This window comes from Pecten maximus, chromosome 18, assembly GCF_902652985.1.
Source record: "Pecten maximus chromosome 18, xPecMax1.1, whole genome shotgun sequence".
NCBI classification, from domain to species: Eukaryota; Metazoa; Mollusca; class Bivalvia; order Pectinida; family Pectinidae; genus Pecten; species Pecten maximus.
The window spans coordinates 12,683,898-12,701,177 of record NC_047032.1 but is presented as its reverse complement, the minus strand read 5'-3'; the positions used below and the strand labels follow the sequence as shown (position 1 = coordinate 12,701,177).

The following is a 17,280-nucleotide window of genomic DNA, read 5'->3' as shown; positions in this document are numbered from 1 at the left end:
CACAATTTTGGTAAAGCACCTTAAGACCCTTCCTTCTATGAAGAGTGTTTGATTCCACGATATCTGAGAGTAGAGCTGAAGATTTTTGAAGTTTTAGTCAATTTGAGCCTTTTTGGTCCCGCCCCTCAGGCCCATTAGGGATGGGGACCATGCATATAATTAACAATTTTAGTTGACCTTTAGCCATAGAAGCTCCCTACCAAATTTCATTGAATTTGGTTCAGTGGTTTTTGAGAAGTTGAAAATGCAAATTGTTTACGGACGCACAACGACGGACAAAAGGCGATTAGAATAGGTCACTTGAAACTTCTTCTCAGGTGAACTAAAAACTGGTCAGAATCACATACCCATCTAAATAAAATTCTTCGAACATTTGAACTCAAACAACCCTAAATGCATATGCTACCAATCTCTGATCAACATTTCTCTTCTACTAATCTTTACAAATTATACAATGACAAAAGTTACTAGTAGGTTTGAAATTTTACAATCTAAATTCTACGGGTCTTTAAATTACAAAATTAAATTGTGTAGTGATAAGAATTGGCTCAGAACTCATAAGTATCAATACAGCTACTGAATCCTACTTTAATAATCACGTATGTATTTCTTAAAAAAATGATTTTCACAATTAAAAAATTAACCTGTAACATTCCTTGTGTGTAAAACACAAATGTATCTATTATATTCTAATCAGTATTATGTAATCCTTCTTGAGAAACTCTTTCATTTTCGAAGTGTATTTTTGATTTATGATGTCTCTTGTAACTTGATGGATCACTGAATGTTTTACAGCATGTTTCACATGTGTACGCTTTCTGCTCGGTATGTGAAGCTGAATGTATGACTAACTTAACCTTGGAATAAAATATCTTGTCACAATCTTCGCACTGATATTGCTTCTCATCAGAATTTTTCTCTGGAGTACTAGCATGAGTAACAAGGTGCCTTTTCAGCTTTGAATTCCAGTCAAATGTTTTACCACAGACTTCGCACGAATGCATTTTTTTCTCTAGGTCATTATTGTGACTCTGCCTATGCATACTGAGGAAACCCGCCAGACGAAATCCTTTCCCACATATTTCACATTTATAGGGTTTTTCGCCTGTATGCATGCGAAGGTGTTCACCTAGACTGCTGAATGTTTTACACGATTTACCGCAGAGGTTACATTTATGACGATCCTCCTCTGTATGAATTTTCATATGACGATCTAGATTTCCTTTAGTCGTAAAAAGTTTGTCACAGATAGAACACAGGTTGCTCTTTTCACCGTGTATTTTTATGTGGGTATTTAGAGTAGACTTGTCAATAAACCCTTTACTACATATGTCACAAACAAATGGTTTCTCTCCAGTATGACTTCTGATGTGTATCTGAAGTTCTGATTCCCAAATATATGATTTACTACAAATGTTGCATTTGTGTGGCTTTTGGTCAGAGTGAGTCTGCAAGTGTCGGTCTAACTGGCGTTGTCGTGCAAAGCATTTTCCGCAGATCTCGCAGGCATTGTTCTTGACATCAGTGTGAAGTTGTACATGGCGTTTTAAAGCAAATGCTGTTTTAAATGCTTTTCCACAGAAATCGCACTCTTTGTTCTTGATTTCAGCATGTAGCTTTCGATGTCGTTGTAAGGCAGATGGGTCATCAAATGTTTTCCCACAGATTTCACACTTAATTGATGAACCGTAATGTGTTTGATAATGACGATCAAATAGATCACTTTGCATGAAGCTCCTTCCGCATATGTCACACTGATAAGGATACTCGCTAGTTTCCATATAGTCGTTCATCACTGGGTTATCACCATCTACTGGAGTTGAACTGGTGTCTGTTGGTTCTTTAGAATCCATCTGAAGTTTTTGTCTGGATATCTCTATTTCAAATTAAATAGATTAAATTATCATGAACTTAATAATGGCATTGCTCGGTTCCATTTGGAGTCATAATGTTTAAAATCCATAAAACCCACACCCTGAAGAGTTCTCTGATGTTAGTGGTATATATGCTGGTACATATATATTCTGGCATGGCATTACACTCTCTATTGCTGGTGGGAACATGTGTAGCATTTTTAAGTCTTTACGTTACTAATTTTTCTTTTATACAGTATGTCAGAACTGATGACGAGTTTTGTTCGCTGCGAGAGATGCTCTGATCCAGGTCTCCACCAATGCATTCAATTCCTCAAAATGAAGCATCTAGCTAAAGCGGTCCAAATTCTGCAAACACAAATTTCATCACCCATTAAAATTTAAATATCTTAACTACAAAAGGGAAATAAATGTATATCAACAAGAAAACTAAGTGAATACGTCCTCTGCAAATAGGTCAAAATGTAGGTCAGAATTACCTACTTTTGATACATGACACATAACACACTGCCTGTAGGGTGTATATTTTGGTTAATTTTACCAGAAAGGTTAATTTTGAAAGTTTTCATCAGCATTGTGTGGTCAAGTGTATATTTCATTAGACCCTTGAGAGTATGTTTTTGACTCCCAAAAATGAGTGTTGACTCTTGGGATTGAAGGAACATGTCTATTTAACACATGTTTTGACCCTTCAGATTCCCAAGAAATAGTCATTTGACTTCTGAAATTGCTAAAAGTCAAGGGTCAACTGGCCATGGATGCCCTAGCCTGTGTTTTACAAGAGAAAACGTAAAATTATCAAATAAGTTTTGAAACAATTCAATTTTCAAACTGGCAATTATGTCTGATCCCATTTGTATATTTGCAAACAGAATATATATGATTAAATCAAATGAAGATGTTCAAATATACATGATATATATATATTTGTGGAAAAAAAGCTATACTCAGTACTATATCTGATAATGATTTATTGAAAGGGTTGTCTCCCTTGTTCTTGTTTGACTTTTATGTTATATTGATTACTTCCCTTGAGTGAGATCTTACAGCTGGTATTGTAAAGGAAGAAATGCAAATCTAGCTTACTGATCATTTCGGTAATCCATGTCTTATTGCCAAATCCAGATATCATGGGTGCAATAATTATTTTCTACTTTTAGTTACATGCAGCACAGCTACCATATGGTTGACTTGGAATTCATAAAGTAGATAAACATGTAAGCTAACAAAGATGTATTGTCGGTCTGTTTATAAGATTATTACACAACTGCACCGCGTCAAACGGCATATTACCTTCAATATATTGTGCATGGAAAATCGTCAAAATAGTTCTGCCTCCGGGATGAAACTTCGCACTGGAAAACCAAATCGGAACACCTCGCCTCCGTCGCTGTAGTTTCGTTGAAAATTACGAGGGGGCTCCGATTGCGGAATAAAAGGACCTACTAAATTGCGGATTTGTATTAATGACAATGTTTTGTTGTGAAAGATCTTCACAATTTCGAATTCTGTGCTAACAGATGGTGCTAACAGGTGTAGGTTCCCATCGGTCCCTCGTTGAACAAATTCAATTTAGATTTTGACCAGAAAAAAATGCCGACAGGCGTTGATATCTGATTTTGAGAATTAAAATGTGTTATCGCATATATATATCTTAAAAAGTACTCGAGGGATATGTTTCTCAAACTTCACATATAGTTTCCAATTTTTCATGTTATCAGATTAGTAAGAGAAAAAAACGAAAGAAAGGAAAAATAGAGAGAAAATCAATCTGACATAGAACAAAAATAGATATTTCAATGGACGGCGCCAAGATCCCTCTGGGATCTCTAGTTTGAATATTCCGTCGTCCATTTCATAAGAGCATGGTCGCTAGTTTACTGATACCGCCATATGACTTGTTCAACCAGAGACATATATGTCTCTGGTTCAACACTCAGTTAACGTCATGTTGTTATGATGTATGTGTGTCAGACTGTGTGACAGATTTTAAATCGTCCCTACGTTGATGTAAAAAAAAAAACACTATCTGATCGGCGTCTGTGTTTTTTTGCCTTGTCAAGCTTCAGTTGTATCAGAAAGACCCTTACGGACCCAAGATCAACGAACCAAGCTTTAAAGTGAAAAAAACCGCTCCTTTTACAGTAACACATAATACTTTAGGGAAAATATCGCCTTAACTCAGGTTTAGTTTTGTCTATTTTGTTTTTAGCGTCCTATAAACAGCCAGGGTCATATAAGGACGTGCTAGGCTTTGGAGGTAGAGGAAAGCAGGAGTACCCGGACGAAAAGCACCGACCCTAATATAATGTGACCGAGCCAAACGGAGTCAGAGAAAATAACGTACTACCTTCTAGAAAGGCATGGTTTAAATCATGGAAATAAAAAGAGGCTTAATATTAAGGAGCAGTGATCACGGAACAATCTTCTTCGAGATCACATATAAGCCCTTTGCTAATAACGAAACGCCCGAATTATTTTTAACTACAACAAAGGAAATACTGATAAACTGAGATAGGAACTCATGATCAATCAACTGGGATAACACTCCGCCAGGCAACGGAGACACATATCGACTAACTATAGAATCTGTAATTTACTAACTCAATCTATGGATAGGGATATTCCAAGAAGTTCACTACACAACAACTCTGCCAATTAAGAAACCATTGAATCAAAAAAAGTGTAAAAAAAAAAAAGAAAAAAAAAAAAAAAAAAAAAGATATACAAAGAGTATACAAGAACGATGACCAAAGTCAAATCCCTAGTCAAGAATAATAATAATAATAAAAAAAATTGCTCAATAGCGAAAGAAGTTAAGACAAATCCCAAAAAAGTTCTGGAAGTATGCAAGCTCCAAGTCCAAATCTACAAAAAAAATGTAGGTCGGGTACATATATATCGGAACTGCATGTACAGAAAAGGATATAGGCAATGCACTGACTGACTTTTTCTCATCAGTATTTTTTACGAATAAACCAGATGAAATTTCAAGATTATGCGAAAAGGAAATTAAAATTATTTTGTGAACAGGGAAATTACAAAGGAAGAAGTACTAAAAGTCCTGTTGAATTTAAACTCATAAAGATCCTACAAGGCATAAATTAAACTCAGTTAGCACAGGAAAAACTGAAGTTGTTATCCTCCCCCATTTTGATTATATAACGCAGAAAAAGAAATACTTGAAGGGTCAAACTATCTTGGTATACTCTCTAATTTAAATTGTCAATTTTCTTAAGAAGGGAAAATAGTTGAAAAAGCATTGAAATCAGTTTTTGATGTTCATTAAAATTTAGGAAACATATCACTGCTGTAGAACATTAACAATTAAAGATATTTAATGCACTGATCATAGCTGTTGTCATGTATTCATCAGAAATTTTGGGATTTGTAAACACAGATATTATAGGGAAAAAATACAGCAATTTTCAATGTTTAAGGTAAGCTAGGGAGCTACCCAAGAAATATTTAAATTAAATGTAGAATAATAGAATGCTAGTATTCTGGCATCAGTTGATTACTTTTAGTAATACAGGTAGTATTTATAAGCTAATGTATGTATATTTACATTTCAAGAAAAATGAATTTTGCCATTTAAATTACTCACATAAAATATTCTATCCCAAACTGGCCTGAACTATGGCTGGAACTATATCAAACGGACATGTACAAATAGGCCTGTGAAAAGTAGACAAAATCAATGCATCAAATTATACAAAACTGTTGAACGATATCATTAATTAATCCTCTAGAGGGCAGAGATATTTCATAGTTAAGATACAAGGGTATATATATACAATTATAACATGTTTTCATTGATCATATACGGCGCAAACGCAAAGTAACTTTCCATCGTTCGTCCGTTGACCATAACTTCGATTTTGCATTGATTACATGTGGCAAATTGTTCCAGTTCTTTTTAATGTTTAAAAGGAATGACTACTGGTTGTATTAAAATTGTCTAATAACTATTTCTGAAGCAGATATGATTGATTATTACTAACGTAGTGTTGCTATATATAGAACATAACTAGCAAGACCAAAGGTTAGCTCTAGAGTTGCCGATTGATTAAGCTGAATCACGTGACTGGCGGAGTAACGTATACAAACAGTGCAGCGCGTGTGGGAAGTATATATTTTGCTTGATCAGTGTGGTTTCCAGTCAAGGAACGTGGATTACATTATATATAATTCCATTTTTTTGGCAGTCGGATTAATTATAGAAAGAGAAAGGACGGTCTGATGGTTTATATACATATCAAAGCAAACTTCGCATATATTTATATATGATATGTAAGCTGTCAAAGGTTGTTTGTTTTTTAATCGTTAGAATTACATTCACGACGGCTGAATCATAATTTTGTGTTCATCAATAGTTCTGTGACAGTTTTGAAGATGAGGTGTGGACTGTCATGTTTGAATACCGGAGACATTGGTAAGTACTTGTACGTACATGTATGCTGTCTGCCTAGCGGCTCTGATGTAAACAAATAATACCACTCATTCTCGATAAAATGATGTAGTTAAGACTTCACCTAAAACAGCAATACGACAAAGTATCTGATTTACAAAGAGAGTTAAATCAAGTTTTAACACATTTAGACATTTATATATTATAATTTTAAATTGTTCTAATTGTTTTGTATATATCTATAAAATATTGTGATTAAAGCTTATGATATTGTGTATAATATACATGTATATTATTTAATGTACTATGGCGATGCTACCCAAACTGTGACACCCTTTTTATTGAAGAATAAGTATTATATCATACTCTGTATTATATATATTATTTTGAAATAGTACTACTGAGTATATTGTCTTTGCATTCCATTTTGTGAGATAGAGACATCCATGTTTATTTTCACAGTGCCCTTTTAGTGCATCTAGAATTTTAGCTGGAAAGAGTATCCAAAATCAGAATCATACTTCCATAAAGTCAGTTTACGAAAATAACCGACAATGATTTATGTTATTGTTTTCATTACAAAAGACGTTCCATTACTATTAAATTTTTGTTTCAATTTTAATGATATAGCCGTCCAGATATATAAACAATGTTATTTTTCCTGTTTTGAAATACGACATATAAGCACAATAATTTCCGCACGTTTTTAATTAATTTCCTCTTTTTCTTGAAATGGAGTTGATGTAACAAACGATACGATCGATTACAAGTATATAGCCGACAGAGGAACACGGAGGCAAAAAATCCAAACAAATCCAATCCTGCTACACGCACAATTCTTATTTCGAATATATATATACATACACGTATTGAGTAATAAGAAAAAAATGCTACCTCAGACATTCGAAAAGAGTCACATTTTGGAAAAAGTCAAGATTTTCGAACCCTTACATTAACAATATCAATTAACTTTTGCTAAATACCATCGTCGAGTCTATACACACATTTAACTTCTTTAATCTGTAGCTTTCATCAATGACGGCCTTTTCTTGGTGGCATATATTCATTGTGTCTGAGGGGCCGCGGTGGCAGAGTGGTTAAGGTGTCCCGACACTTTATCATTAGCCCTCCACCTCTCGGTTACGAGTTCGAAACCTACGTGGGGCATTTGCCAGGTACTGACCGTAGGCCGGTGGTTTTTCTCCGGGTACTCCGGCTTTCCTCCACCTCCAAACCTGACACGTCCTTAAATGACACTGGCTGTTGATAGGACGTTAAACAAAAACAAACAAACAAATCATTGTGTCTGTCTATATATTTCTCCTTAATTGTTACATGTGGACACTTTAACTCTAATCACTATAGCACTGAAGAATAAGTTGTGAAAGATGGAAATTACGCTGTTTGAATTAACACATATTGTTGAGAATAGCTGAAACAAGGAAAACCCCTCTCCTTAATATAGTAACATGTGGTGTTATTTATAATCAGCGTATACAGCAAGAGTTTTCTCCCTTTAATCGTCTCGCGACCATGTAACTGAAATTTTATGGAAAACACCTCTCCTATAAATATATACTGTAACTAAAAATATAGAAACATGCCACTAGTCTAAAATGATAATATTGGTAATGAAAACAACTGATAAGTTAATACAAAATATTTTGATAATTTGAATAAGTAAGTAGGCCTACCTCTCATCGCTGTTGTCATGCCGTAATGTTTGAATTATCATAGAGATATATAACATTATAACAGGCTCTGGATACAAGTTTGTTAATTAAAACCAAAAGTTTCACGATATGAAAGACACATTTTACAATATACATCACAAGAGCATGGAAATTATATATAGACTAGTTCGAAATGCTTATGATAATGACAAATTAGTTGTTTTAGTAAAATAAACATGACACGGAAAATAAAACCAAATGATAAGATGATCCATCGAATTCATGCATGCAGTAGTTTTACGTCACTGACGGAGAAAAGAACAAACGAAAACAACAAATTATATGTATATACTATCGTACTAGAAGTTCTGGTTGTACGAGGTGACTATAAAAAATAATTACAGAAGAAAATTACCAACAATTCGATTTCACTTAAAATCAAAATACATAAAAAACATATATCACAGGCGTCTGCTTCTGGTTAAATACTAACCAGAAGCAGACGCCTGTGCATGTATATACTTATAATGTATGGTATAACAAACGAAAGGGGAATTTACGTTTGGTAAATGAGCCCCCTCATCTCGATTTTAGAACTGTCTCGCTAAGGCTTAATATTGATATTGTCTCTTTACCACCTTGTTATCCTTGAATGTAGACTATATTATATGATTTCTTCTTCTTCTTCTTCTTCTTCTTCTTCTTCTTCTTCTTCTTCTTCTTCTTCTTTAGGGTTAAACCTAGCCTTCCATACTTATGTCTTCATTATCTTTCAGTTCCCTTAAAGGAAGTTCAAAATGTTGCATTGATTGGCGCTTCTCTTGTACATGTGGATTCCAATCTACAATATGTAAATGAGACCAACAAACCTATCGAAGCAAACTTCACGTTTCCCCTGGATACTTGCAGCGCCGTGTACCGGTTTGAGGCACAAATCGATGGCCGACTGATAATTGCAGAATGCCAAGAGAAAGCACAGGTACATGTATTATAGTACGCGATGATTTATCGGAGGTACGTCGTTCATCGACGTCAGTACGATACAGCAGTTGATATACAGTGTCAAAGTATTTCGCACTAGCTCTGTTGTAATATAGAACCTATTGGGTTTTTGGCCAGATCAAATAAAATATATTATAGTGAAGTGAAAAATTAAATGTAAAATATCTGCCGATTTCATGCAGATTTTGTTTATCACATAACCATTTTTCCTTTTTATTTATTTATTTATTTATTTATTTATTCATTCATTTATTTATTTATTTAAAAAAACGAGGAGAGGATATTTTGATTGACATTGACATGAAATACAAAACTTATACAACTTACCATGCATATGTTGATTCAATGGCTTATCCCTCTGAAGTCCGAAATATGCTAAACTATATTATGACGGCACAGTGTATTATAATATCGATAAAGCAACATGAATGTATGGCAAATTTCTGTACTTTGGCAACATGCATGTACCGCTTCTTCGTTATTTTCAACTGATATAACCAAAGCTGGCTACATATGTTGGTTTGCTATATAAAAAAAATCAAACAAATCCTATAAATTCTTTAGAAATGACATATTCCGGTTTCAGGCCCGCGATACCTATGACAAGGCTATTCAGAGTGGTCACACGGCGGTACTCCTAGAGGAACATCAGGATACGAACGATGTGTTTGTGTGTCGTATCGGTAACCTTCCAGCCCTACAAAAAGCCCTGGTGAAGATATGTTATGTATCTGAACTACCTCATGACCCAAGTGGAGCACTTAGGTTTACACTTCCTACTGTCCTGAATCCACGATATGGGGTGGAACACAACACAGGTATGTGATTCCGGGATCCTATAACTGGGGACCACAATAAGGGATTAGCAGAATGGTGCATGGGGATGTTCCGTAGGCAGGGGTATCTCAACCCGAGCCTGAGAATTTGGCAAGCACGTTTTTGGCAACTTAATACGAATCTTACCCCTTCTGTTGAGATTCCCCTGTCTGGCCCACAAGGGGAAAAGATTATATCAATCCCATCCCTAACTATTGGATTACCATGTGAAGTATTTGGGAATAGATATTGGTTCTCTGGAATCGCATGCAAGTGATAGAACCCTATAAATCAAGGGAGAACATTCTTAAACACATGCTATATGCTTCAATAATTTAAGAAAGAGAACTGAACAAAAGTTATGTCAACTTATTGAAGCCCTCTCCTCAACAGATACATATCAACAATGTAACAGCTTCAAAACATCTAAATTGCACATGCTATAAACAAACATTAGAAGGAGTTCAGGAGAAAAGAGGACTACGGGAGTACAACGAAGACCAATAAAATAGAATTTCCAATGCCATATCATACTATCATACATACACATGTATATATATGACCGAATCACTGTAAATAGAGAATACATGGTCAGTGTCTTAAAATATAAGCTGTATTTTGGCGAGGGTAAAGAAAGACAAAAGTGGCGAGCCTTGGCGAGCCACTTTTGTCTTTCTGTCCCGAGCCAAAAATACAGCTTATATTTTAAGACACTGACCATGTATTCTATTTATCCTGCAACAGTCATAAAAATAATCATCAATAATAATCATTTTGAAGTGAAACGGTGTCAAAAATGACAGAAATATGTTCGCCTTTTAAACGTAGTTTCACTTTGAAGTAGGTCAGTCGAACTGACGCACGTGCTAAGATTCCAAAATACAGCTGTTTTCCGTCACTGCCGTATACAGCAAAAATATAGACGGCGAGTGTATTCCGACAATGCGGTGGCAGTTGCAGGATAAATTGTAGTATACAGTCTCTTATGGCATAAAATTCCTCTCTGATCTTTCTCTTCTGGTCTTTTCATCTCTCCTCTTTCCGAATTTCCCCATTTTTCATTTATTCAAGTATTACATTGCTCACTTACGTATTCTCCCACTTGCTGCCGTTTACTCAATGTGTCATAAAAGGAAACGGATTAATATAAGTCTTATACTTGTTTCCGAATCCTATTCACATTATGATTGTATGATTGTGTATTGTATATGTATGAATTGAATGAATAAAATAAAGTTTATATTAAAGTGAAAAAATAGTTTGATTCCATGTGAAAGTAAGAATAAAGTTATAATAATAAAAAAAAACTCGACGACTGACTTTCAAGCGCTTTCGCAGCTCTTGCTGCTCATCAGGAAAGTGTTTATTTTGAAAAGACAACTTAATGACGTCATAAATAATGTGACGTCAAAATGGTATACATGTACAACGTTTCAAAACAAGCTAAAATTGTGGCGCCATTTTACACATTTATAACAATTTTTCTATGGCCTGTTGAGGCTTGGTTTTAATATTTTTATAATTTGGTCCTCTTTCTTTTCTTATAAAACCGTGTCAGTCGAATGTAATTGGTATAAAGGTATCACATTAAAATGATCACCGGCACAATCATGAATATGCTTATTAACATGTAAATTTCGCAACGAGTCGGTCTTAGTTTGTTGCCTATGTACAGTCATTCTTGTTCTAAGTTCATTACTAGTTTGACAAATATAAAAATCACCACAATTGGAACAGATAACGGCATATATAACACATTTTGATTTACAATTCATATTAGCTTTTACTGTAAAATCTAAGCCATTTTTGAAATTATACGTATCACATTCAATAATAATAGGGCAAGTAGCACATCGAGGTGTCTTACATTTTGATACCCCGGGACTTAAACCAGAATTATCAAACCTAGAACGTGTTAACATTTGCTTCAAATTTGTAGGTTGCCGTCTACTATGTAAAATAGTGTGGTTATCAAAAATCTTTTTCATACGGCTGCTACTTTGCTTTAACTCCTAACATTTGTTTTTTATCAATGAATACACATTGAAATTCCGTGGATTAACAGTTGAAACAAAAGGAATCAATCTTGTGTTACATTTTTCTGTGCGTACACGGGATGTAAACGGCCCCTTTTCAATAGCCTTTCTTATACCATGTTCTATCACCTCAACTGGATAGCATTGAGCTTTAAGATATTGTTTCAACTGACTAAGTCTAATATCTTGTACCTGTTTCTCGCTGACAATTGTTATAATCCTTGAGGCAAGATTAAAAGGAATATTCACCTTGGTATGTTTACTATGATTTGAATTAAAATTAAGATAATTATGTGTATCAGTAGCTTTGCAATACAAATCAGTAGAAATTTTTCCATAAGTATCTATCTGAATTAAAACATCTAAAAATGGTAACGAAGTATCGCTACACTCCATGGTATAACGAATTGATGGGTGAAGAGTATTCAACATTTGACGAAATTCATCTACGACCTTACCAGGAGGCCATATTATAAAACAATTATCAAGAAACCTTAAAAAGTTATTCTTGACATATTCAGTAAAAGTTTCTCCAAACGTAGTTTCAATTTTAGAATAAAGAGTTTCCTCTAGATATCCTAAAACTAAAGTAGCATATGTAGGGGCAACTTTAGTACCCATAGCAGTACCTTTGATCTGCTGGAAAAATCCTTTGTCAAAGTAACAAGCATTACGTTTCAAAACAATCTCCAAAGCTTTAAGTATGAAATCATTACTAAAGCGGGAATCAATCTTTTCCCTTTTCTTATTTAGCCAATATTTAACAGCCTCTATACCAAGTTCATGTGGAATATTAGTGTATAGACTTACCACATCAAAAGAAACCAGTTTACATCTATGCTGAACCTGCCTAGGTAAACGACTAAGAAAATCAAAATCGTCTTTTATATAGCTATTTACACATTTACATAATGGTTTCAGTACCAAGTCCAAAAAATGACTCAAGCGTTGGGTTGCACTATTAGGTCCACCAACTATAGGTCTAAATTTCATATCTGTAGGATTTTCCACCTCAATATAAGTACTATTCTGCTCTTCTATAGCTTTACCTATAATTGAACTTTTGTGAATTTTGGGGAGACCATAGAAAAAACTAGTTTTATGCATAAAATTAACAAGATAATCTTTTTCTTTTTCGTGTAAACATGCGTCATACTTTTGTATAAGACTATTGATAATTTTACGAGTTTCAGTATCAAAATCGTCGCTGGTTGTTGTGTAAAAATTAACATCATTCAGCATACTATGTATATGTTCACTGTAGAAATCTGTATTCATCACAACTACGGCGCTACCTTTATCTGCTTCTTTAATAATAATGGAAGAGTCATTTTTTAAAGTTTCAATGGCACATTTCTGTTTATAAGATAAATTACTTTTAATATGTTTCGGATTGTTGTTTTCCAAAGGAAATCTCTTTAGAGTATCAATAGTATCTTCTAAATATTTATCTGAACTTTTTGGTGACTTATATTTTGATTTGTTATAAATCAAATTATCGTTCTCAATGATACAACTTTCTCCTTCTTCATTGCAAAATTTTTCACAAATTCTAAGATTTCTACAGAATTTAAAAATATCTGTAGTAAGTTCCTCATTATTGCATTTAGATGGAGTTGGACAAAATTTCAGACCTTTAGATAATACATCAATTTCATCTATAGATAATTTTCTTTTAGATAAATTGATAACTTTAGGAAGAACTTTTTCTATCTTACTTGTTGTAGCATCGTCTGTCTTTTTTCGCCTTTCTTTGGCTTCAATCCTCCTCCTTTGTTTGGAATTTTTGCGGCACGGTGGAGTTTTGTTCGTAAAATATTCTTCTTCGGTGTTGTAGTTATATTCAAAGATCGAGGAGGAGTCCGTACATGTATAAATATTTACATTCTGTGTTGCATTTGCCTATATGTCGTTAGTGAACCAAATTGTATTCATGAGACTGTATACTACAATTTACAGTGATTCGGTCAGTGTAGGAATACAGCTCCAGGTGTTGTAGGTTAAACAATGGCCGCTAGTTACTTTCGGCCTAGAGGGCTTTCAAATGCTAGCATTTATTTACAGGAGCCACAACGAAAAATAAAGCAACGTAACAAGCTACGAGAGTATAATTTTATAATTAAGAATAATGTAGTCAACACGAAATTACTTTAAGCGTCATTCTTGACCTTTACGAAATTATCAAATTGTCAATGTCGTCACACTCACAGGGGCTCGTTTCCGAATGTTCAGAAATGGAAGACACGACAACATTAAAAGTCAAGTATTTATAAAAGAAATCTTGTAAAAAATTGGGAGTATCGACATAGTTTCCGGTTGTGTATGTATTCTTGATTTTAGTTTTGTGGTTATTCACTGATTAATGTCAAACCCTACTTTACAACATCGAGCCCCTGTGAAGTTGAAAATGGTCTGCTAAGTTAGCGACACTGATGTGACCGGTCAGACTTGAATCTGTTCCGAACGAAATGTCCTTAGAATCGTTTTCACCTACTGTAAAGACGCCTTTCATTAAGAATTTAAGAGCTGGTATTCATGAGACTGTATACTACAATTTACAGTGATTCGATCAGAGTAGGAATACAGCCCCAGGTGTTGCAGGTCAAAACAATGGCCGCCAGTTACTTTCGGCCTGGAAAGGTTTCGAATGCTAGCATTTATAATCCACAACAACAAAATAAAGCAACTTCACAAGTTATGAGAGTAATATTTTATAGTTAAAACAAAATGTAGTCAACACAAAATAACTATAAGCGCCGTTCTTGATCTAGGAATTATCAAATTGTCATGTCAATGTCGTCACACTTACAGGGGTTCGTTTCCGAATTTTCAGAAATGCAAGACACGACAACATTAAAAGTCCAATATTTACATATATAAAAAAAATCTTGTGAAAAATCGGGAGTATCGACATGGGTTCCGGTTGTGTATGTTGTATATTGGATTTTAGTTTTGTGGTTATTCACTGATGTCAAAGGCATACCTTACAAAATCGAGCCCCTGTGAAGTTGAAAATCCTCTGCTAAGATGTGACTGGTTAGACTTGAATCTGTTTCGAACGAAATACAAATGTATCCTTGGAATCGTTTTCACCTACTGTCAAGAACTGATATTCTTCTGAAAATAACGTAAATCCAGTCGATAGAAACTTAGGTGTTTCCGAGGAATCGAGTCTATCCTGTGCAATGCCCGTTCAACGCCACGCCGCATCACTTCTAAATGCTAACCGTATAGCATTGCGCCGAAAAACGGCTTGGATTTTAAACAACCAGAAATTATGCAATTTTGAATAATTTGACGATATCTACAAACGTATATGAAATAGAAAATAAAGTCTTTGTGCAAAACTATTGTATGTGTTTGCTATTAATAACGTCATGAGGGACTATATTATTCCTTCTGGAAATTTCGGCTGTTCCGGTATTTGAACTAGATGACGTCAGTGATAGGGTAAGCGGAAAATTCAAACGCGTCATAATCTACAGTAAATAAAAAAAAAATCTTTATGAATGTAAATATAAGCATTGAACTGTTACCAAATGGTAGTATACAGTCGATATGAATACAATTTGGGTGACAGATAAATATTTCATGTCACGACATTCTATTTATCTGTTATCCAAATTGTATTCATATCGACTGTATACTACCATTTGGTAACAGATCAATGCTTTTAAATATATGTGACTGCCTGGCACTTTCTAGCTATACGTACACGCCTGCCGCATCATCATCAATTTTACAAAAAGTTATGTTTTATAATACATGTATCTCAATATCTCGCATAAAAACTCGAGCTGTTATGAAATAAATAGATATATAGATAATCTTGTATTATTTTCTTCAAGAATTGTAATTAGTGTAATTGACATCTGGAAATATAGAAGATAGATTTATAGATACATGGAAGGGTTTTATTGGGTATATGGGAGAGGGCACTCGCGTATCGATTACTCAGCATTTACATACGAATGTCCTCCCCGATATACCAAATTAGAACCCTCAATACCGTATACCCGAGTCCTAATCAGTGTACCTAATCAGGAAGCATATACAATGTTATACTTTTGCGCTTAGCAAAAGAAGGTGTAAAAAGAGACCCGTAAGAGCTATTGTTGACCAGTTATGTTTAAAGTAATGAGACTGTGTAAACAAAAAGACTTTTATAAAATATGTGATAATTACATATAACAAACTTTGTTAATCCAGATATGTTGTTGATATAAATTTCTTGTAATTGTTCTTTTGCAGACCCGGTCGATAACCGTACAGATGTCATCTGCATCAACCCCGGAAGTTACGCAATGAGTCTAGATATCACCGTCCAGAGCCAGCAAGTTATTTCGAGCATCGTTTCGGAGAAAGATCAATTCAAGCTTTCCTCTGCCAATAACGAGCACGTGTGGAAAGTAGGTCATTCTCTTTTAACCTCTTTATAACTGCATGTTGATATATATATTTAGAGGACATTTCTTATCTGCGCTTTCCTTCTGCATGTTCATTGGTTTCCCCTCTTTTGGTGTCTCCCTGGACCTTTTGTCCCTCACTGTTGCCAGGTCAGGAAATATGTCCCTCACTGTAATTTCATTAAGAAATGTGATCCTGAAACTTCCACAATATGATGATAATACACCAGTTTATCAAGAGCTTCTTGGGCAACACCCAGGTCCCTGCCCCGTTTTCTTTTTAGTACACATTAAATAGTTAACCCTGAAAACTTCATTCAGAGAAAAATAAGCATGCCCCCCCCCCCCCCCCCCCCCCCACACACACACACACACACACACACACACACACACACAGACCCCCGCCTTATTTTCTTGACCCTAGAACAGTTAATCATGGAAAATAATATCATGAAGATAAAACAAAAAACTAAAAACAAAAACTTGGAAAACATGGTCCAGAAACTCCCATAATTTTATAATACACCACTTTGTCGAGAGCTTCTGGGGACCTTGGCGGCCCCCAGACCCCCGCCTTGTTTCCTTTGTTACGTACATCCTAGACAGTTTAGCATGAAGGAAAAATTAGATTAAAAATAAAATAAAATAAAAAACAAAAAACACACTGAAAATATAGATAATATATACCATAGATCACTTTCTCAGAATGCAGGTTTTTCCCCCACTTCTTAAATAGCTTTTGGGGGCCTGGGCGGCCATGATATGTCTAACGCTTCCCCCCTGGGGTTCTGGAGAACGATTGCAATATTTCCTATTTCCCGTTTTCTCACTAGGATATCAGTTAGATATCCTTATATCCGTGGACTAAATCATGTACAATTTGGAAAATATATTTATGAAATGTCATATTTTTTTCTATTCTGATAAATAATCTTTTCCCATTGTAACTCCTGACTGACTAATCAACATTAGTTATCGATCGCCATTTTATTATTTTAGGTGTGGTTACGACTTTTTGAGATAATCATTACGACAAGCTGTGTTATTTGGTGTTATAAATGC

The 17,280-nt window shown here is 34.7% G+C and overlaps 2 protein-coding genes across 2 annotated transcripts in view; one reads left to right on the top strand and one right to left on the bottom strand.

The window, feature by feature from the left end:
* Positions 1-134: 134 nt before the first annotated feature.
* LOC117316451 (zinc finger protein 525-like) lies at positions 135-3,301 on the bottom strand. Its single transcript, XM_033871039.1, has 2 exons — positions 3,168-3,301; positions 135-2,222 (listed from the first exon to the last, which is right to left on the bottom strand). The coding sequence occupies exon 2, from the start codon at positions 1,851-1,853 to the stop codon at positions 690-692; it is 1,164 nt and encodes a 387-aa protein (XP_033726930.1). The 5' UTR covers positions 1,854-2,222; positions 3,168-3,301; the 3' UTR covers positions 135-689.
* Positions 3,302-5,967: 2,666 nt separating this feature from the next.
* Positions 5,968-17,280, top strand: part of LOC117316448 (von Willebrand factor A domain-containing protein 5A-like) — a 29,448-nt gene continuing 18,135 nt past the window's right edge. Inside the window, exons 1-4 of the mRNA XM_033871034.1 lie at positions 5,968-6,309; positions 8,735-8,937; positions 9,547-9,778; positions 16,064-16,221. Of these exons, the coding sequence (XP_033726925.1) occupies positions 6,270-6,309; positions 8,735-8,937; positions 9,547-9,778; positions 16,064-16,221 (633 nt within the window). The 5' untranslated portion in view covers positions 5,968-6,269. The remainder of the gene's footprint in view (positions 6,310-8,734; positions 8,938-9,546; positions 9,779-16,063; positions 16,222-17,280) is intronic.